The 23,820-nt window shown below is 41.0% G+C and overlaps 1 protein-coding gene across 1 annotated transcript; it reads right to left on the minus strand.

Annotated features, from left to right (window-relative positions):
* Positions 1 to 9,717: 9,717 nt before the first annotated feature.
* Positions 9,718 to 22,247, minus strand: LOC308098589 (proton channel OTOP2-like; the record flags this gene model as incomplete). Its single annotated transcript, XM_080446998.1, has 7 exons — positions 9,718 to 10,404; positions 10,922 to 11,793; positions 12,146 to 12,303; positions 14,012 to 14,070; positions 14,175 to 14,311; positions 14,839 to 15,215; positions 22,135 to 22,247. The coding sequence occupies 7 exons, from the start codon at positions 22,245 to 22,247 to the stop codon at positions 10,234 to 10,236; spliced, it is 1,887 nt and encodes a 628-aa protein (XP_080303124.1). The 3' UTR covers positions 9,718 to 10,233.
* Between the last annotated feature and the right edge of the window lie 1,573 nt (positions 22,248 to 23,820).

Consider the following 23,820-nt stretch of genomic DNA (forward strand, 5'->3'; position numbering starts at 1 on the left):
GTCTCACACACACACACACACACACACACACACACACACACACACACACACACACACACACACACACACACACACACACACACACACACACACACACAGCAGCTACTTTGTCAGAGGTCTCTCTCATAATGAGGTACAGTCCCATCTGCTGACTCCAGTGTCACCTTTGAACTGTGTCACACGACCTCGGGGAGACCTTATGACCCTCAACCTCTCGGCGTTGTCAGTGACGTGTCAGGTATGGAGGAGTGTTCACAGACAATGACACTATCTAAGGGAGGGGTCTTCAACGTTTTTTCAGGCCAAGGACCCCTTAGCTGAGAGAGAGATGAAGCAGGGACCCTCCACTACATATTGTATAAAACCTTTTTCATTGATTTCTAAGATAGCTTCATAGACTTGTGTTGGATTCATGTTCATATGTATTTTCTGTTAACCAGTGAAACCCTCAATACTTGGAAAACTTGTACTTGGTCTGCTTTTCCCCCTACACCAAACCTCTTTGCCGAAATTAGCAGATCTACAAGCTCACAACGCCTCGCAGCGCGAGGCGTTGTGAGCTTGTAGATCTGCTATTTTTCAACTAATGTCAGAAAAGTGATGCTAAGGTTAAAGTGGTTCATGTAAAAAACTGTATATCACACAAAGATTTGGTGGACCCCTGTAGTAACTGTTGAAGACCCCTGATCTAAGGAGAAATCTGTCTTGAATTGCTAAGGACCTCCTGAGACCAGGAATGTCTGTTTTTAACCATACATGTATCATGTATGTACTTTGTCATATGACAAAAAGTCGATTTGCTATTTTCCAAGAAAAAAAGTGAAACATTTTGGAAATCTTTGAATATAATGGAATATACAGTAGCAATATAGTCAGTTGAGAGTGATGCACAGACTTGTTTTCAGTGGGTCAGGTCAGGTCAGTGACATGAATGTATGCGTCTGTGTGGACAAACTGAAAGACACAGACCATGCTGTTGTCTACTCAACACTGAGATGGCCTGTCACCAAAGATGCAATCTGAAAAGGAGAGAAATGGAGAGAGAGAGAGAGAGAGAGAGAGAGAGAGAGATTATAGGAGAGAACTGACACTATTAGCACTATACCTGTAGACATGAATGGGCATTTTAATGTTTGCTATGAGTGAGAGAGAGCAAGAGAGAGCAAGAGAGAGACAAAGAGAGACATACAGTACGCAGATGCAGAACAAAAAGAGCTCTATACTTCCTCTTTGTTGTTACGTGATGTTAGAAAGATGTCCCAGACCCTGAGGCCAGTTTCAAAGTTTCAAAGGACATTACAAATTAGTTGGTGAACACACACACACACACACACACACACACACACACACTAACTGGCTCAGCCACTGCTGAATTCATTTGAATTTAACCAAAGTGTATTGCATGATAAGACAAGTAATGTGGGCCAACAATATACAGTACCTGCTATTCAAAGTATGTTTCGCATGAATGCATGCATGCATGCAGGTGCGCACACGCACCATCACACAGCCAGTATGTTCACAACAAACATCCAGTCTGCAGTCCAATACACACACACACACACACACACACACACACACACACACACACACACACACACACACACACACACACACACACACACACACACACACACACACACACACACACACACACACACACACACACACACACACACACACACACACACACACACACACACACACACACACACACACACACACACACCTTCCCGGAAGCATGACCTCAGGTTTGTGTATGGTGACACACAGAGATGTTTGAGTTACTTGAGTAGGAAAACAAACCAAAAACAAAGACACATGTCTGGATTAGATAACCCTACTGACCTGGTGGGAAAGTGGTAATTTTGCAGACTGTGAAAACTGGGAGGGAAGACACTGTATAGTGTATAGTACTGTATTTTTGTATAATGCATTCAAAAAAGTAACATGAAATACCCTTGTGGTATACTATACCACATAAGGCAAGGCAACTTTATATGCATAGCACATTTCTGCAAAAAGGCAAGTGTTTTTACATAAGGTGAAATTGAAAGACACATTTGAAAGCATAATAAAATAGGGAAATAAAACTAACAACATGCAGGGCATAGATAAAGGTCATCAGAGGGACTCTAACCACCGATCAAGTGCTTTTGATCATACGTTTATTCAATGCATTGTCAGGAACAGACATCAATCATTCAGTAAAGAAAAACATCTCCATATAAAAGAACGTGCTTTAACAAACAGTGGACAAACTAAACATACTATGTGTACTTTGGCACACGCACGCACACACACACACACACACACACACACACACACACACACACACACACACACACACACACACACACACACACACACACACACACACACACACACACACACACACACACACACACACACACACACACACACACACACACACACACACACACACACACACACACACACACACACACACACACAAACTCTACCTGAACCTACTGGGCTATACATGATTCTGACAGCAACATGTGGCCAGTTCTTTCACATCGTGCCTGTGCTAAGGCCATGAAAAAACGTCATTCTGTACTTGGCAGTGGAATGGCCCATGGAAAAGGGTTGCTAATACCCCTAGGTAATTGTGTCATCTGTAATAATAATTTCCTGGCATAGGAAGCAGGCACTATTCATCGCCATTATTTCTGATCATGTGACAGGACACACATGACTCCACGCTGTATTTCCTGGCTGGTTCCGTTTGCTGGCAATCAACAAAAAAGAAATCAACTTCAAAGTGATAATCAATTGATAGGGCAGCTCACACTCAATCTCTGTTACACAGCCACCGTTACATGTTCAGTTATGTTTGTCCCTCTCACTCGCTCTCTTTGTGAGTGACCCATGTGCTCACACGCAGGCACCCACACACAGTGGTGAAAAGTAACAAAGTACATTTACTCAATACTGTACTTAACCTTTGAGGTACTTTTACTTTAGCGTTTTTAAAGTTTTTAATAATTAAAACATCTCAGGGGCTATTGCACTTTCTAATTCACTACAATTATTTGAAAACGTAATAGATTAGTATTGTATTGACTGCCAGAATTATTTCAGATTTTTTGCAGTTTTATGCCAGGGGTTTTTACATTGAAAAAACAAAAGTACTCAGGAGCCGAGATACAGAATTTTTAAGTTTTAAGTTAACAAGGAAGTGGATAGGAGTCTAGATCTTCGAAAAATCATATCTCCTTGGTCTTTGGGTAAAAAAAAAAAAAAAAAAAAAAATCGATCGATCTTGGCAATCAAGTGATGGATTCTAAAAACGAGTTAACTCGATCTAGGCAATCAATGTCTTCATGCAATACCTGTGTTCTATACTACAGCTATTCGAAAACATCTACAAGTTGGTATCTGGTATTTTCGAAAAGATTTCACACAGATTTAAAGTAGTACTTCTACTTGCGGTACTTCAAGCACATTTTGCTGCCAATACTACTGCCAAAACAGGCCTTTTACTTGTATCAGAGTATTTCTACATTGTGGTATTGCTACTTTGAGCACTTCTTCCACCACTGGCTATGGACGCTCTCTTTGTGACTGGCCCACGTGCTCACACCACAGACAGGCACTCACACACATTAGACTCCATCTATGGATAGCTTCATGAAGCTTCAGACAACATTATTATAATTTAGCATTGCCATCACATGGCTGGCGTGCAGTGCAGCCGGTCCTGAGGCGAGGCGTCTGTTATTGAAAGCGTAGCGGGGTTTTCCTGCTCTAACAGACTAAGGGTTTATAAATGACAGGACTAGGCCTGTTACGAGCCAAGCAATAATGACCTTGGTAATTGTTGTTGCCCCAAGCGTGAACTGGGGATCAGGCTGGAATCAAACCACACGTTAATCGAGCAAAAGACACAGACACACACACACACTTAGACACACATACACTGTCACACAAAACCAATAAACAAAACAAATACCCAGCTGCCAGTCCAACATGCACGCACACACCCATCCATGCACACACTCACATGCACGCACGCACGCACACACACAGACTACCAACACTTTTAGGGGCTTATTTTGGGATCTAGTGATGACAAGCAGGAGACGACACGAGTTCGACCAGGTTGAACTGCTTGAACTCTTGTTGTGTTGTCAGAAAGCAACCCAGACTCAAGATAGAATGAGACAAGTGACAAATGACTGATACCTGAGTGGAAATCGGGCCACTATATCAGCCGGCAAGAGCATATAATGCTTGTACCATGCATGGAGCTATAGAATAGAAACAAAATGCATAAGGTTTTCCACTGAAATTATTGGATGATTTTAAGGGCCTTTCACACCAAGCACTATAACGGTTAACTAAAACTCCGGTGCAAGGCAAAGTTCACACCACAACTAAATAGGGGTCATCAATATGTCTGTGGCAAGAGTTGTCGTTGTCCGTGGCACATTTTTTATTTTGTTTTTATAACATTATAATGTTCTCATTTTGATCATAAGACCCAATGACTGATATATTTATGTCAGAATATTTATATTGTCAGAATATTTATGACAATGATTTACTATGACACTATGGTACATTGGGAGTTCACTAAAGACAGTGGTTCTCAAAGTTTTTATTTTCAAGGAAAAACAGCAGATCTACAAGCTCAGAGCTTGTAGATTAGCTATTTCTGATACTTTTGTGTGACGCTGTAGTATGATCAAGCAGGGCATGAATTTACGAAAAAACAAAAAGTAAAACAAATGGAGATAAGAGGTTTCTGCCCGGCAGCAACGAATTTAAGTGTACAGCTCAGCTGCATTAAAGTGCCTGAGTCTTGAGACAGGCTTGATGTTCAGTAGAGCAACTGTGAATTTTGTTCCCATGGGTCTCTTACAGCCAGAGGTTTCTTTTGCCAGACAATGGCATTCAGACCCAGTTGTACGGTATAATGTCGTCATCATCATCATCACATGCATTATTGAAATGGAGGAATTTCTCGCAACTGAATGCATTCCTTGTTTGTCAAAAAGTGTCGTTTCATTTCAATAACTGGTCAAAGTGGAACGTTGCATGCATATTCATCTTTAGTGACGGATAGCCTACTCTGTTTTCAAACAAAGAGAATACATTTACAGCTCCAGCCTGCTTCTCTGGGGGTCTGAAGCCTCTAGGCCTACTGTATCTAGACTTGAATAAAAGAAGATAAGAACCTGAGTGGCCAGAAGACATGTGAAAATACCTGATGCATAAAGTCAACGTACACACTGTTTTCTTTTGGTGTTGTGGTACTGTACAGAGTGTCTTTCTCAGTTTTGTAAAATAAAGAAAAAAGAAAATGATCATGCCACTTCAAAATGAGGTAGTAAAGTTTTGGTTGAGTAATGTTGACTATCTATGTTGAAGGATTGCATGTTGTGGTGTGAGGGTTGCATCATCTCCTAGTGCTCCATGGTTCCTCCTGCTCTGTTGGACGGTTGACCATGGCTCATTCAATACATATTCCACTACTGAGATATTCCACTTGATCCTTTTTTAAATGCTGTGAGTCATTTTTTCACATTAATTCACAGCAACATCTGCACTCCTGCCGGCTTAATACAAAACTCTTGCTAACAAATAGGGCTGTGCTGTTTCTTCCTCCCAACCAGAGTAGAGTGGTTTGACTCAACAGGCATTGCCAACCTCAGGGCCATCGCTCTCACTAAAAGATGAATGGAAACATTTAAATTACTGGTATTATTAGTGGCAGAATTGGGGTGTGTCAGTGTGTGACCCATCATTCTCTCATTAAGACTCATAATTGTGGTGTATGTTGTCACATTTATAAATGTATTATGTACAAAGTACAAGAACGCTCGCCCCAAAACACGCTCGGGCAAATCCGGCGACCTCAGAACGGTCGCCACCATAGTTATTCCTAAACAAACATAACCTCAGTAAAACTATGCCTTAACCTAAACGTATTCCTAAACGTAACCGTAAAACTATGCCTAAACGTATTCCTAAACATAACCGTAAAACTATGCCTAAATCTAACCTAACCTTATTTCTAAACGTAACCTCAGTAAAACTATGCCAAAACCTAACCTTATTACTAAGCTTAACCTCAGTAAAACGAGGTTAAGCTCGCACGCACACGCACACGCACACGCACACGCACACACACACACACACACACACACACACACACACAGTTTGTCATAATCTTGAAAGTTTTATTTCAAACAATAATTCTGTCAGAGATGTAACGTTTCTCCTGTGGCTATAGTACAATACAGTACACGTCACTAATGACGGCAAGACACCAATAACTGCAAATAAAACGTAATAGTAGGCCTACTACTATAACTAATAATAAATAAATAAAAATCATTGACAGCGAATTTGTATTCTTTTAGTCTGCACCTTCATTTTGAGGATATATTAACCACATAAACCTTAGAGTCCATATTGTGGACTATGTTAATAGTCGAAACTTTGGTAAAAACAGCAGATCTACAAGCTCACACAGTATCACAATACGATGTCTAGATTTTTTGGGGGCTTTTTATGGCTTTATAGGACAGTAGGCTGACAGGAAATGGGAGAGAAATACAGCAAAGGTCGTCGGGATTGGGAATCGAACCTGCGACACGCTGTCAAGCTGGATTGCCAGCATATGTGGTATGCGCCATCAACGAAGCAATTTGGTGTACAGACAGAAATGGAAGGGGTCCAAGTACAGACCCCTGGGGCACCCCGGGCAATTATGTACATTGGGTTTAAGTGATTAATATTACTACCGCAACAAATAATACAAAAATAGTTGAGTATATTTTATTTTGTGTTTACCTTTCCTTTGAGGATATAATAATGCTTAAACTGCAGCTTTTCCACACCTTGATGATTACTACACTTTTAAATAGTTGCTGTGTTGTGTTCCCAAGAATGAATGCCATGTGTGTAACATGATGCAGTGATTCTAACTGATACATACATTGATCAAGATATACAAAACACCAAACATAAGCTCCCTTATCCCTAAGGGAGTGGTTCTAAACCTTTTCAGGCCGTGACCCCCCAAAATAATCATATTTGAACTGGGGACCCCCCAAAATAATCATATTTGAACCAAGGTTATAATAGTTTTGGATTTTTTATTATAGTTTAGTTTTAGTTAGTTTTGACCTTTTTTTTTTCTAATTCAGTTAGTTTTAGTTAGTTTTGACCCAAAAAAATCTAATTCAGTTAGTTTTAGTTAGTTTTTAGAGTGGGTTTGCTAGTTTTTATTTCGTTTCTATTTTTGTGACAACGCTTGTTGTTATTTTTTTTATTTTTTTCATACTTTGTTTTTTTTTGTCAGGTGCAGGATTCAACAGGTCAAAGTAAGTATTGTGTGATAAAAACTAAAACAAAAGATACCATTTAAAAATATATATTATTCAGTTACTGTTTGACAATCAACCATCCACACAACAGTCCACAAGATAGCAGCCTTAAGTGCAAAATGTACTGTGCCTGGTATAAATCAAAATAGCCATACAATATATGAACATAAACCCTTTCATGACACACACAGGGTCCAGGGGTCTCAGGTTCCTGAGGTGCTCAGAGAGGCTGCCTTGTCAAGGTACTCGCTATCAGTGGTGGAAAAAGTACTCACATTTGTTACTTAAGTAAAAGTATCAATACTGCAATGTAGAAATACTCTGTTACAAGTAAAAGTCCGGAATTCAAAATGTACTTGAGTAGAAGCACAAAAGTAATGGTATCAAAATTACAAACAAAGGTAAAAGTACTCATTATGAAGAATGTCCCATTTCCAAGTTTTCAAAATGTAGGCTATAAAAGGTAAACAAATCTTTTGAAAAAAGCAGATCTACAAGCTCACCAAAGCATTGTGAGCTTGTAGATCGGCTATTTTCAAATGGCCGAAATGAAGTGGGTATAATGTATGTTTTGTAATAATAATCAAAATACCTAAAAGTAACTAGTAACTAAAGTTTTCAAATAATTGTAGTGGAGTAAAAGTACCATTATTACCTCTGAGAGATGTAGTGGAGTAGAAGTAAAAATACAGAAAATTGGAAATACTCCAGTAAAGCAAAAGTACCTCAAAATTGTACTTAAGTGGGCTACAGTAGGCTACTTGAGTAAATGTACTTAGTTACTTTACACCGTGGTCCGTGGGGTTTTTCCCCTTGATAATTGCTCCACATTGTATCACCCGTTTGCACTACAAGGCAATTGTTATTGTCTTTCTTGCTGTTGTATTCAAATAAATCCCATATAGGACCATATTTCTCCCAACTTGTTTCTCCGTCGCCATTACAAAGTAACGTGCAGTGCCGTGCAGTCAGTCAGTCAGTCAGTGCTGCTCACGTGCTACGATGCACATTGAAAACAACCGGAGTAACTCGCCCCAAAACACGCTCACCCCCAATTCTTTCGCGTACCAGTGATTCTAATACCGCCGGATATGCCCTGGGGCGACGGTGTTTTGGGGCGACTACGTCAGCGGACCAACGGTGACTGCAACTGACGTAGAACTGCGCAGGGGAAATGAATTTAATGAATTTAAATCTAAAAGGCTTATAAATATTGACAAAAACTAAAACGAAAGGCATTTTGACTATAATTTCAGTTAGTTTTAGTTAGTTTTGTAAACACACTATATAGTTTCAGTTAGTTATCGTTTTTCTTTTTTCTTTTAGTTTTTATTTAGTTTAGTTAACTGAAATGTTTTTTCACCTTTAGTTTTCGTTATTTCGTTTTAGTTAACTATAATAACCTTGATTTGAACTGGGGACCCCTCCTCCTGATAAGCACTTGGAATGTAGGCAGAGTTGAGGGATTACATTCTTTTTTACTCTGTTCCACAGATAAATATTGTGAAAATAGCATATCTACAAGCTCACAACGCCTCGCAATTTTGCCTCTTTCTTATATTATTTGACAATTTGGCCAATGGTATAGTTTGTTGATTGCTTTTAACACATTAATGGTCTTTTTTTCTTTTTTTTAGGTATTGAAAAGGTCTTAAAAGTTCTTGTCACTTCACTGTCATCTGGGGAACGCCCCAAAATCATGTGGGGACCCCCCTGGGTGTCCGAACCACAGGTTGAGAACCACTGCCTATAAGGGACAGGCCAGCCACCCAGCTGTCATTTGTGAGGGTCTCTGAGTAGAGCCGCTGCTCCTTTGCGTAGAGAGGAGCCAGTTGAGATGGTTCAGGCATCTAGTAAGGACGCCTCCTGGTCGCCTCCCCGGGGAGGCTTTCCAGGCACGTCCGGCTGGGAGGAGGCCACGGGGTAGGCCGAGGAGGACCAGTGGTGGAAAGTAACTAAGTACATGTACCCAAGTGCTGTACTTAAGTGCAAATTGAAGGTACTTTTACTTTACTGGAGTATTTCACACAAATGTTCTATACTTTTACTTCTACTCCACTACAAATATTGTACTTTTTACACCACTATGATTATTTGAAAACTTTAGTTACTAGTTACTTTGTAGATTTTGATTATTATTGCAAAACATTCATTCACCGTGGTGCATCCGGCTTTGTTGAGCGTCTACACGAACACAATTGGCCCCTGTTTTCGGGGGAGGGGAGCCGGGCGGGGAGGGTGATATTGGTCATTGCACGTACTTCTACGGGCTGGGGCGGCACCTGTCAGCACGGAGTGTTGGAAGGGAGGAGTAGGACGAAGGCCCTACGGCAGTGACAGCACATAAATGTGTGTGTGGGGAGGAATCAATTAGCACAACGACTAAATAGGGGAGAAAAGAGGGTAAAAAATAATAACTGGCTAAATTTAGAGGGCAAAAAAGAAAAAAGAAAACAAATCATTTACCACTTCAGCCCCATTTAAACTTTGGCTATTTGAAAATAGCCGATCTACGAGCTTGTAGATCTGCTATTTTCAAAGATTTTGTATACATTTTAGACATAATATGATAAGTTGTGAAACCGGACATTCTGCATAACGAGTACTTTTACTTTTGGTACCTTAAGTATATACCAATACTTTAGTACTTTTACTCAAGTAAATTCTGAATACCAGACTTTTACTTGTAACAGAATGTGTTTCTACATCTGCAGTATTGATTTGAGTACTTTTTACACCACTGCCGAGGACCAGGTGGAGGTATTATATCTCCACGCTGGCTTGGGAACGCCTTTATATATACACTTTTATATAAAACGGCTTATTCTATAATGTCGAAACCATAAATTCTACATGATTGCACCTGCAGCTTTTACGAGGTCAGATACACTTCAAAGAGGCTGGCCACTGAATGCATGCGATAGAAGATTCCAAAAGGAAGTCCAATGTTGACGACTGCTGCCCACATGGAGAACTTGTAGAAATCTGTTTCGAGGTAATGGTCAAACTGGGGGCGAGCGCCGAAGGCAGGCATGATCCAGAGCTGTTGATCAAAACAAATACATTTGCTTTATGCTGTATAATACTTGTCATTTTTATCATTTTACATGGAATTTGACCCATTTAGAACTGGAAAGTCTATACGTTGTTATACCTTTCAATCCGGGAAAGCATCAGTGTCATTTTAGTTGTTACTATACATCGTCACTGTCGGGCAGAAACCTTGTATCGCCACGTTTCAAATTTGTATGTTTTTTCGTAAATGAAAGCCATACTTAATCACACAAGAGTGTCGCACAAAAGTAGGGAAATTAGCAGATCTACAAGCACACAACGCCTCGCATCGGCTATTTTCACTACTTTAAATCATTTCTAAAATAATAATATAAAAGGAACGGTTTTGGACATAGGCTACAAGGTTTCCACCCGGCAACAGCAATATATAGCAACATGATTAAAAAAAATTGTTTTCCTAAAAAGGATTTAGAAGGTATTTTTAGAATCGGCCTCAGGTCTTAATGGGTTAAAGAGCGGAAAATGAGGGGGAAAAAGGTACTCACAATAACGTTTCCAAATAGCAGAAAAGCACAGACTTCCTTCAGTACTTTTCTCTTCCAGGTCAGCTTGGGTTGGTGTTCGGGGGTGTGTGAGGTATGGCCATCATGCACAGTGTGAGCCGAGAGGACCGGGCTCGGCATGGGCCTGGTGGTGGTCCTGGTGTCAATTTCGGAACCTTCGAGACCGCTCGGGTCTTTGCTATCTTGAAGCGCGTATGGGTTTGCTAACACGGTAACCGGGTGTGGCTCCTGATAGGGCTCCCGGTGAAGGCCTTCGATGAGGAAGAGGTTCTGCAGGCAGACCTGGATAACGGTCAGTATGGCCCAGGCCAGGTTGAGGCCGTTCAAGTGGCCTTTGGCTCCCGTTCCCACCTCGGCCACGATCGTGAAATAACTGATAATGAACTGTCCCATAGACGCCCCGATCAGCAGGAACACATCCAGGCTGCGCGTGGGGTTCTCCCCCGACGCGTGTTCCCTGTAGTGCAGCATGTGGATGGCGACACCAGCCATGGTCGAGAGAGACATCAGCATCACTATCACTATGTTCATCACAAAGTGCATCATCAGTGCGTTGCTTCTCCTGTCGACATCAAACTGATTCATCTCCACCTCGTACTCCGCGAAGGTTGCCACGCCCGCTATCACCAAAAGGATTCCCGCGAGAGGGCCACCAAACAAGTCCTTGCCGTGGAACTTGATGTGGGGGTGGCTGTGCTCTTCTGTGAGGCGGCCGACGTTCTTCCACATGACGTAGGCCATGCAGGACGCAAAGAGGCTGTACTCGATGTTGAAGGGGTACAGGTAGTAGTAGGCCTTCTTGATGATCTTACATGCAGAGTAGCTGCACTTGCACTTGTCTTCTCCGTAGCTCACTAGACAAATGTGACAGCATGAGGGACATGTATTAGGTCACAGTTGGCAGTTTTGTCTATGTTTGTTGCTTTATACCATGTAGTTCTCAAATGTTTTCATGTTTGGGGGTCCTTAGGTTCCACAATTAAGATGTATTTGGTCGTGCAACCCCATCTGAAAATAATTTGTGCCAGGGACCCCTTACAAGATTTGTTTTGTTAGAATGCTTCAAATAGCCATTGTAATATACCGTTAAAGTGGTTAAACTGATTTTGATGCTATATTAACTAATTTAGCTGGGACCCCCCCCTCCCCCCAAGGACCCTTGGGGGTCCCCGGACCCCATTTTGAGAACCACTGCTTTATACCTACCTTTCTGGATGTGAAGGCTTCGAGATGTGTGTTCAAGTTCAGTGGTGTTATCTGAAAAATCTGTAAAATCGGGAAATGCTGTTTGGTGTATGGACTCCTCGGTGACAGCGGTCATCCAGAGGACTAGATTTGTGGACAGCACCAGCATCAGCCCACAGCTAAGAGAGGCAAGAGTTGGCAAGGATGAGCGAAAAAATGACAGTGTCCCTTAAAACTGAAATAATGAATCACTTAAAACAGGGGTCTTCAACAGGGGGTCCATGACCCCTAGGGCAGTGGTTCTCAAACTTTTTCATGTCAAGGACCCCCAAATTGAGACTTATTAGCCCGCGGACCCCCCATTTGAAAAGATATGCCAGGGACCCCCATAAGAGAATGTTTTTTAAGGCTCTATCAGTGATTCTCAACCATTTACATTTCAAGGACCCCCAGTTTGACATGCATTAGGGCTACAGACCCCCATTTAATGACATTTCTATCTCTGGGACCCCAATTTATATTGTAAAATCAATGTTAATTTAACTCTGAGAGTGTACAAATGTACACTCTCAGAGTTACAGACCCATAAGGGTCCATTTGGTGCCTAATCTATCATTTAGCTGGGGACCCCCTGGAACTCCCTCAAGGACCCCACTTTGAGAACCAATGCCCTAGGGGGTCCTCAGAGTTACTACAGGGGGGCCTCCAAATCTTGGTGTGATAGGATTTCTTTTTTGCACATTAACCACTTGAACCCTAACACCCCTATTCTGAGGAGAACTTTAGCCAAAAATGACAGATTTACAAACTTCGCTCGCTTGTATATCTGCATTTGTCGTCAAAGAGGTTTGGTGTAGAGGGGAAAAAAGCAGACTAAGTACAGAGTGAAAGGTCAAGTTTACTAAGTATTGACGGTTTTAGTGGTTAAATGTCTGAAAATACACATTGAATGACACGACACGAATCCAACATACACTGATCATAGTGCTGTCAAACAAGTCTATGAAGCTATATAAAATCTATGAAAAAGTTTAATCTGCAACACAATGTTATACAGTATGTAGTGGGGGTCCCTGCTTCATCTCTCTCTCAGCTAGGGGATCCTTGGCCTGAAAAACGTTGAAGACACCTGACTTAAAACCCTCTATACTCCCTATAGGCTCACTTTTTTCCCACTCCACTCCACGCCAGATCTCTTCGCCGACAATAGCCAATTTACAAGCTCGCAACACTCTGTGGGCTTGTAGATCTGCTATTTTCATGGAATGTCCAAGTTGTAATAACAACGTTTACATTGAGACATTTTTGCTGCGATGCAAGAGTGTGGACCAGCTTGCAAAAAAAACTAAAAAACAAAACAACTAGTACAGTATATGGCTTTAAAACTTGGCATATGCCACAGATTCACAGAAAGTGTATCAGATGTCAAAGGCATGTTTATGAGGATTGTGAATCATGCGATAAAGGGAAATCCATTGGCTAGTTTTCAGTGTTGGAAAGTAACTATGTACTCAAGTACAATTTTGAGGTATTTTTCTATATTTTTCTATGCTTTTACTTCTATTCCACTACATCTCAGAGACAAATATTGTACTTTTACTCCAATACAAAATCATTTTGTATTATAATTATTTGAAAACTTTAGTTACTTTGCAGTGTTTGATTATTATTTAAAAAAATACATTAACCACTTCAGCCCTATTTAAACGTTGGCTATTGCAAAATTTCAGACCTACAAGCTAACAACATGATGCGACGTGTTGTGAGCTTGTAGATCTCCTATTTTCAAATGAGAACTTGTGAAATGGGACATTCTGCACTTTTACATTTACTTTTGGTACTTTGAGAAAAAAAAAAGAGTACTTTTCCAACCACTGCTAGTTTTACCGTGTTAGGTTCCATTGCAGCTCCACACAGTCTTTAGCATGGAACCACAGGAAGTATGTCTGAAATAAACAATTATAACAACTCACTGAAATTGTATCACACAAACTGATTTGTTTTCCATTCAATCCTTATATTGTGATGTTGTCTGCGTTGGCATATTTACCTGGACACAAATGAACACCATTTGCACAACAGGAAAGATCACCTTGACCACAGACTCACAATGGAGGTAGCCAACAAAGTTGGCAATCTTAAAAACGTCCATTATGATACTGAGTATGCCAAATACCACAAGGCCCCCTGGAAAGAAAACAAAAACAAAAACAAAATATGAACTAAGAAAATAATGAATAACATGCTCAATAGTCATGAAGCTCAATTCAAAATAGACCAAAAGGGCATGAACCCCTATGCCGATTTTTGTAGTTTGTACCCAGACTAGCAAAGTGTGTTGGAATTAGGTGGTAGTCGAATCAGTTTGTTTCTAGAATAGAATGCATCAGGCCACCCATGACAAGAAAACATGAGACTACAGCAGATTAAAAAACATGTCAGGCTAGAAAGCAAAGCTAGGTCTAGATCTACAGGTAGGTGTGCCCAGAACCATGGGTGCATGCCAATGTGCAACCACTGATAGTAGTGAACAGCAATGTCAATGCAAATCGACATCCGACACACCCATAATTAACTTAATTAGCTGCAGTTGCATCGCTTACTAGCCTGACACGTTTTTAACCTGCTGTAGTTTTTAACATGAACTGGAAAACAAACCATACAAAATCAGCATCGGATTTTCATCCCGCTTTAGCATACTGTGCATTCCATACCCCTGAGCCACACGGGTCCAGCGTGGCCGTCCTTGAAAAGAACAGCGTTATATTTCTGAGACGTGTTGATGGTATAATAAAGCATCCAGACGGTGGAGAGGACCATCAGAACGATGAGGTAAACTTGTAGATCGGCAGAGCTGAAGGTGGCGGTGCTGTAGGCCGTCCCGCTGACCAGGGCCGCTCCCAGCATCAGAGTGTTGAGGGCGATGACCGCGGACATCAGCCGACTCAGCATTCCACACTGCTCCGTCCGGCATCCGGAGGACAGGTCCAGGCTGCAGGGTTGACTCACGCTCGCCACCGGACCCACTCCTACGCCGATGTCGTCGTTGGACAGGTGGGCTTTCTCCGTCTCCATGTCTTGGGCCATCTTCCTGCATGGTTCACACGGAGCGTCGGCGGTCAAACAATCGCACGGATGTCCCGTGTTCAAACACATAACGTCTGCCTGAGCACTGTGAGATCTTTTCACAAAAAAATGTTATCTTTGTGCCGTTTCTAGCTCTATTTAAGAGACGGAGGATCGTCAGCCCCCACCCATGTTTACCAATGTCTGTAAATGTGTTATGAACAACACCATATTATTACCACACACAGAGTGTTTTGCACAAAATATCCATGCGACGTTCAAAATACAGTTTTTCCTGGAAGCTCATTCTTACAATTCCATACCATACCATTTTAAACAACACATTTTAAAGTATGAGTCACCTATTTCAACTGATAATATTTGTCAGACACCTGTGGAAAATCACCAGATCTGGGTGATATTTCTGTGCTAAAATACCAGTGCGGCATGCAGGAGCCCACCTAGTTTTTAGTCTCTCTCTCTCGTGGGCTCTTCTGTTTACCAACTGTTATGTGTTTTAAAAGGAAGTATTCGCACATCCACTTCATTCGGATGCAGGTGCTGCTTGATGAGGGTCCAGTGGGACCGAAACGTCTGTCAATTTGAATAAAAGCAGAGGCTGCTGAGCAAGAGCAGTCAGTGTGCAGGATTTTTTTGTTCATGAAAATATTTTTTTCATGTTTGCCATAAGTTTTAAAAGAAAAGAAAAGATGAAACTGAAATATAAAATAAAGGGAATTAAACATAGTGTGTGTACACATAGTGTTTTGTATTTGTTGATGATATGTATTATTGTGTTATTTTTATGCTATGTTGATGAATTGAATACATAGGACCACAATGGAAACAAGTCGCCAGGTCTTTTTTGTGTTATCCTTTTAGCCTCAATGTCTGACTGTACCTCGTGCCGTTTACATTTCTGACTAATAAAGAATTCAATCAATCAATCAAAAACTAAGAGGAAATAGAAAACAAAATATACATTGAGCATTTTGCATACGCTATGTATTTCAGTTACATCTTTACACATATTATTTAATAAACTAGAAAGGAGCGCTCAGTAGAGGGCTTGTGTGTGTGTGTGTGTGTGTGTGTGTGTGTGTGTGTGTGTGTGTGTGTGTGTGTGTGTGTGTGTGTGTGTGTGTGTGTGTGTGTGTGTGTGTGTGTGAAAAAGCATGGGGAAAGGATATAATAAAAAACTGTCATTACATCATTACGATGCAAGCAGATTAGACAAGCTATATGGATCATCTTTGGACAGTGAACACATAAAAAAAAGTAGTGAAGCATGTTTTCATCACACGATCAAACATGTTACAATAATACATTGCAAAATGTGTGTGTGTGCAGCCTTCCCAGTTCCAATGTCAGTATAAGATCCAGCTCGTAAATCAATATCCTGTGTAATCTGCAGAGTGTGACAGTTACTTCCTTGTGTCAATTATGTTTGTATCTCCAGTCGATCAAAGGCTGTGATTTGAAATGTAAGTGTCTGGTTTTCACTGATCTTCGGAAGGGGAACACTGTGATGGCTACACAAGTTGGACGGTCAATTGTATATGAAACCGAACCGTAATGGCATGTAGGAATACATGTAAACAGCTGAAAGGTGGCAGACCACACCAGAAATGTCTCAGGAATGAGACCTCAGACCTGTGTGTGAAAATCTGCATGAGACGTAACTTGAGAAAAATGAGACAGAATGGTCTCTCAACCCATACACACACATGACACATTTAAGTTCACCGGAAACATGTACACGATTTGAAGACTGTGCTGTTTTAGGCTATATTAGTTTTGGCTCATGCATATGCATTGTAATTGGCTAGTTACTAGTATAGATCCCATAAGCTGGATGGACTAAATAGCCAGTCCATAACCTCACAGGATGTGCATCTCAGAGTGAAAATAAACAAACAAACTCTTTACATGTGTATCCTGCCATTTGTGTGTAAATAGCAAAAATGTTCAAATGATGTCACTGAGACTACCTCACACTAAAAGGGTGTATACACTGTAGTGACAGTTACATACTTATGCAATGTACTTTATAATATAGCACACATACTGGAGCAACAACTGTATCTGTGTGCGTGTGTCCTGTGGGAGAATCCTGCTCCCACTGGGCTATCATTCCCTGGGAGTGGAGGAGAATGGTAATAGTATTAGGTCATGGGAAAGTCAGAGAGAGAGAGAGAGAGAGAGAGAGAGAGAGAGAGAGAGAGAGAGAGAGAGAGAGAGAGAGAGAACAAACCGTCAGCTGGGGATAGCAGACAGACCCGCCCAGCTGCTCTCTAAAGCCTCAGTTATACTAGTTGCGTGCCGGTGTCGTGCTCAGTAAATAGCAGATCTACAGACTCACAACGCGTCACGAATGTGACTCGTTGTGAGCTTGTAGATCTGATATTTACGGCATGCAACACCAGCGTGCAACTAAGCATAAATCAGGCTTAACAGTCTAGCAGCAGAATAAATGGCTGTGAAAGGAAATTGTCCCCTCATTTAATGACATTTCTGCTTAAGAGTGCAGTGGAGAAATACAAGAAAAGAAGGAATGGATCACATTCACATGTCAGACCCTGCTCACACAGAGCAGGGTCTGACTCGGAACCTACTATAGGACATTGCAATGAGGTTTGGTGCCTGTGTATTATCTATTCACCCCAAAGTGCTTGAGGCAACTCAGTGCCCTGTCTTGCCTGCTCTGTAGAGGAAGCTGCCTCCATCCCCTTGAAAAACAAACATTCTCATGTTTTCTTGTCATGGGTGGCCTGATGCATTCTATTCTAGAAACAAACTGATTCGACCACCACCTAATTCCAACACAATTTGCTAGTCTGGGATGGCTCAGGGTAGAAGACAGGGTTAAGCAATTAAAAATGGGATTGGTATTTAAGATATTATTATCTTAAATACCAAATACATAATAAGACAAATGGGTCAGTGCCCTCAATACCCTCATACATGACTAACTACTTCTCCAAAGTGAGAGACACCCACAGCCACAATACTAGAGGGAGCAACAATGATCTGGTACCACCCAAATATAGAACAAACATGGGCAAATTCTCTTTCTACTACTCTGCCACCAAAATGTGGAATGCCCCGACAGCATCCATTAGAAGATGTAAATCACTGGATTCTTTCAAAACTAGCCTGAAAAATCATCTATCAGGAGACAACAAGGGGAGCTAAAAGCAATTTCCCATAGAAAGGAGGTGTCATTCACTGCCACCGTTTTCCGCTTTTCTCCTTTGTACATATGTTTTGTATTTGTTGATGACATGTATTATTGTGTACATTTTGTATGCTACGTTGATGAATTGAATACCACAATGGAAACAAGTCCCCAGGACTTTTTTTTGTCCTTTTAGCCTGAATGTCTGACTGTACCTCGTGCCATTTACATTCCTGACTAATAAAGTATTCAATCAATCAATCAATTCTAGACGGTAGCTCCCATCATCAGTAATGTTTCAATGGGAGATCTCTCATGTAACTATCTTCCACTGAATCAACACCTGCCCTTGTGGACACTATTTATTATTGTCACATGCATCAAATAAATACCACTGACACCTTCAAAAGATGTATATTTAACCACATGAACCCTAGCGTCCCTATTCTGGGCATGGCATAATAGAGGAACACTCTGCGAAAATAGGCGAACATTCTGCAAAAATAGACAATTGTGAGCTTGTAGACAGGCTATTTTCAGTGAAGAGATTAGTTGTGGACTGAGGGAAAAAAGGAAAGGACCAAGTATAGACCCTTGCGTGACAACATTCAGGGCCTTGCACACATAGACATATAAAGGTAGACGCCTCCTTCGGCTCTGAAGCGTTCGTATCTCGGGCACGCTTCCTTGTTCCGCAGGGCTAGCCTATCACTTCCTTCCGCTTCAGCAGGGGGCGTTCGGTAGGCCAATCAAAGGCAGGTGGGGCGGGTCTTTTCTCTCGCGCAGCAACTAGTCAGTTAGACGTGCTGTGATTGGCCAGTAGTCAACGCGATGTGATTGGTCAGTAGTGAAACAGCCCTGCGGAAGAGCCTTGTATTGAGATACCAGTCGCTCCAATGAACTGCAGAGGCCAATGAGGTATCTAGGTTTCTATATCTATGCTTGCACAGACATTTTGGGGGACGGGGGCACAAGCAAAAAGAAAAGAAGAAAAGAAAAGGGGAACACACCCCACTGACACCTACCCTCTACTGACACCTACTGTCTACTCTCATAGTTACATGTTTAAACACTGCATGGAAGACAAAGTGATCTGCAGCAGGGAGACATGCTAGCATCACTTCTAGTTTCAATTCAACATTGTTGTTATCGCCTCTGTTGTTGCGCCCTCAAGGGGTGACCTCGGGCACGCAAGCACACGCATTTCTTTTACTCTTTCTTTTTTTTAAAGAAAACTTAAGGTTCTACTGGCCTACAAATTATTTAGTTTTTTTGTCAGCCTTAAGTTTTTAAGTTGCTTGATTCAGCATTTATAAAACACCCGTCCTTGGTTCTGGTGACTGATATTGTCCTTTTAGTACGTGTGTATTTTCAATACATTTTTTCATTTATTAATAGTATAATTTCTTTGGAAAAAAAAAACTAAAATAAAAGTTGCAATGAGTTTGTATAGGAAGGGGGCATGTCTGATAAAATGAATACCAAATATCTAAATATCGAATCAAGTAACTTAAAAAACTGTCTGGGTTGCTCACAAAAGCCAGACTCAACATAAAAATGACCCCCAAACCTTAAACTGACAGCACAATCAGTTTATTGAGGTCAAACATAAACTTAAAGTGTTGTCCTAGTACAGTGGTTCTCAACCTTTTTAGGCTGTGACCCCCCAAAACAATCATATGTGAACTGGGGACCCCCCACCCTGACAAGCACTTGGAATTGTAGGAGTTGAGGCATTACATTTAGTTTGACTCGGTTCCACAGATAACATTTTTTAAAATAGCCGATCTACAAGCTCACAGCGCCTCTTTGCGAGCCGTTAATGAGCTTGTACAGTAGATCGTCTATTTTCATATTTGTTTGCCTCTTTCTTATATTATTTGAACATTTGGCATTTTGATGCTGTAATGGTCTTTTTTTCATTCTTTCTTTAGTAGCCAATTAAAAAGGTCTTAAAAGTCCTTAAATTGTCACTTAATTGTGACCTTAAGTCCTTAAGTGACAATTTTCAAAAAAAAACATGTGGGGAACCACTGTCTATTTAGCTATGCGTCTCACAAATCACAGAACGTTTTCGGTTATCCAGCCTTCATCAGTGTGTAAATATGATGTTTGCTTAAAGTAGCCAAACAACATTAACCCAAAATACAGAATAAACAATCATCCAGAAAAACACATTCGTCCAACAACCACGGTGACCCTCTTTCTTTGTTATTTAATCATATAATGTATAAATAAAGAAAAAAATAATCTGATAATTAACAATAAATACAAAAATACTGACAGTAGGCCTATCTGTAAGACCTGCAGCAGTACACATAAATAAATCCACCATCTCACCTTTCGCTCTAAACACCCACTAGATGGCACTGTATCACCAAATATTTTCAATGGGGTTGTTTAGGATTAATATTATTTTCCCAGCTTTTCTGTTGCTTTAATCATCGGCCCTCTGTGTGAATATTTTGACATATTCTGAAGGAATATCCAATATGTGTCTGCCCACAGGTAGGCTAATAGGCTATGCATGCACTAACCATAGACTCATAGACTATCACATGCACTCATATCAAATGTCTTTGCTGACTTGTGCCAAATTATTGTGCAATTGTCACAAAATGTCACCACCAGAGAATTTAGAAAATCCGGGAAATGACATGGTTCTCTATGCTGCTCACGATGCTGCTTAAGTCTATGCAAGCAGCTATAAGAACTGTAGGCTACACATGTTTGTGCACATGCTGTGCACATGGGTACAGGTACAGGGATCTTCTCCCATGGGAGAAAAGCCCTGAGGGGAACATTCTCCCATGTGCTTCACGCACATGTCTTCATGTGACAACAATACACAAACGTGCAATATATTAGGACTATATGGACCCAGAACTGTAAACTGTTTTGGTTCCATTTTTACATTCTCAAAAAATCAACACTCCATATTTTTTTTAAATAGGTAACATTATTTATACCCTTAAAGCAATTTTAAAAGCACATCATGCAGTTTCAAGTACGATCCAGGGGGTGATATTGTTTGGCCTATAACATCACCTAGTAAAGATGAAACGCAGAAATGATTGCTGCTCTGTAGCAAATGCCGTAGGATATTTAAGAAGCAAAACTAAAAACATTCATTAATAATAATATTAGATCCTGACCGTTCCTGTGCACTTGTCTGGAGAGAGGAGATGTAGGCTACATTATAATACAAATAAGGACACATGCTGTGCTGTGCCAAGTTTCAAGTACGATCCAGGGGGTGATATTGTTTGGCCTATAACATCACCTAGTAAAGATGAAACGCAGAAATGATTGCTGCTCTGTAGCAAATGCCGTAGGATATTTAAGAAGCAAAACTAAAAACATTCATTAATAATAATATTAGATCCTGACCGTTCCTGTGCACTTGTCTGGAGAGAGGAGATGTAGGCTACATTATAATACAAATAAGGACACATGCTGTGCTGTGCCAAGTTGTGCGTAAATGCACTGTTGCGCACGTCCCTCGTGGGGCTAGGAGGAAGATGGCTGTGCGCACAATGCTTACATTTACTAAAGAAAGAAGAAAACTATCAATGTAAACAGTTTACAGTTTACAGTTAAGGCATTTAGCAGACGCTCTTAACCCAGAGCGATTTACAGTAAGCAAGGACAATATAATCAAGGACATCATAATACACATAATACATCAAATGCATAGAAAATAGTAATCTAATAATTACAGTACAGATAAATAAGGCAAAACAAAACAACATTTAGGAATCATCACCTGGAAAGCCTGCGCTGTGGAGAGAGAGCTGTGGGACCCATACAGGTGGTAGAGTCTCCCGGGCTGCTGGAGAAATTCGTCACCAACAAAAGGTGCTCTGTCACGGTGACCATGATGAGGAAACAAGAAACAAGAAACAAGAATCAAGAGAGTTTTATTTCAAATTGACTCATACAGGTGTGGCATGTTACACAATACTGTGCTAAAAACAGCATCACAATGAACAATAAAAAAATGAGAGATAATAGGCCTACTAGATTGCAATTAAATATTAATATATAAGAAAAATAAGATAAGATAAACTAAGGTTACAGTAAGGTTAAGGCTACAGGTAAGACACAATAACCATCTTTAAAAAAGCAGCAATGGGAATGATATGGGGAATGTGCAGAATGGGTAGCCTGGTATTGCCAGACTGATCACGTGGGATCAGACTCGTTCCTCCAGGGACTTAATAAGTTCCTCCAGGAACTTAATAATAATACCTGGAATTTACATAACACTTTTCTAAGTACCCAAAGTCGCTTTACATGTGTATGGGGGGGCCAGGGGGAGAGGGAGGAAAAAAATGAGATAAGAAATAAAAGCAGTAAAACACTAAAAACAAGAGTTGAAACAAAGTCAACACGGAAAGGCAATTATGAACAGGTGGGTTTTCCGGGTGGTTATAGGGAGGGAGGGAGGGAGGGAGGGGGCATCTCTGATATGTTTGGGGAGTGCATTCCAGAGGAGAGAGGGAAGCCACAGAGAAGGTCCCGTCGCCCCAGGTTCGGAGCTTGGTCTTGGGGACCTCCAGGAGGTGAGTGATCCAACGTGATCAGTCTGGCAATGCCAGGCTACAGAATAGGGGGCGTAATGAAATATGTGTTGAGGTAAGGTAAACACATATACATCAAGTACACTTATCTATATGTACATAAAGATAAAGATAAGAAGCCGTGGGAACCAAGGGTTCACCTGCCATAGGTCAGCGAGGTCAGGAACCTATCTCTTGTTTCCGTATAGCATGAAGCAGCTTGATGTACAAGTACACCCCCCTGGACATGACACTAGACTTAAGTCGCATGGACCTACCCCCAATTCAACCCTTGATGCTGAGTGGCAAGCAGGGAGGCCTTTTGTATCATTTTCCTGGGATAGTATGACTGGATTGAACCCGGACCTCCCAGTCTCAGAGCAGACACATAGCCACATGGCCACAGGCCACAAGTCTCAGGGCAGACACTCTAACCACAAGGCCACTGAGCTGGTATTCTATGTACATACTGTAAGTTCAGAGAGAAGTTCTTTCTTGAGCCTATAGGGCTTTGAGATACCTCAAGCATTTGCTTGCCAGTCACAAACAGTCCATTGTTATGGGAAGTCTGGACGCATGCACACACACACACACACACACACACGTACGTACCCACGTATGTACGTACTGTATGTATTTGTGCACTCTGAAATTATTATTAGTTATTGTGTGGTATTTTATTACTTTTACCTTTTCAATTATTATTTGATTTATTTGTGTTAGTTCTGCTGCAATGTCGAGGACCCGAAACAAAAGACTTATACTTGTGTAATAAATGGGTTGATATGCCTGATGTGAATGCATTTGTTGTATCTTGCTGCCCCCGTGTGGCTGAAACATGATGTATTGTATGATGTATGTATTCAATTGTATGTTGTGTTCTCCTGTAC

Source organism: Gymnoscopelus braueri (assembly GCF_963280865.1).
Source record: "Gymnoscopelus braueri genome assembly, chromosome: 13".
Taxonomy (NCBI): domain Eukaryota; kingdom Metazoa; phylum Chordata; class Actinopteri; order Myctophiformes; family Myctophidae; genus Gymnoscopelus; species Gymnoscopelus braueri.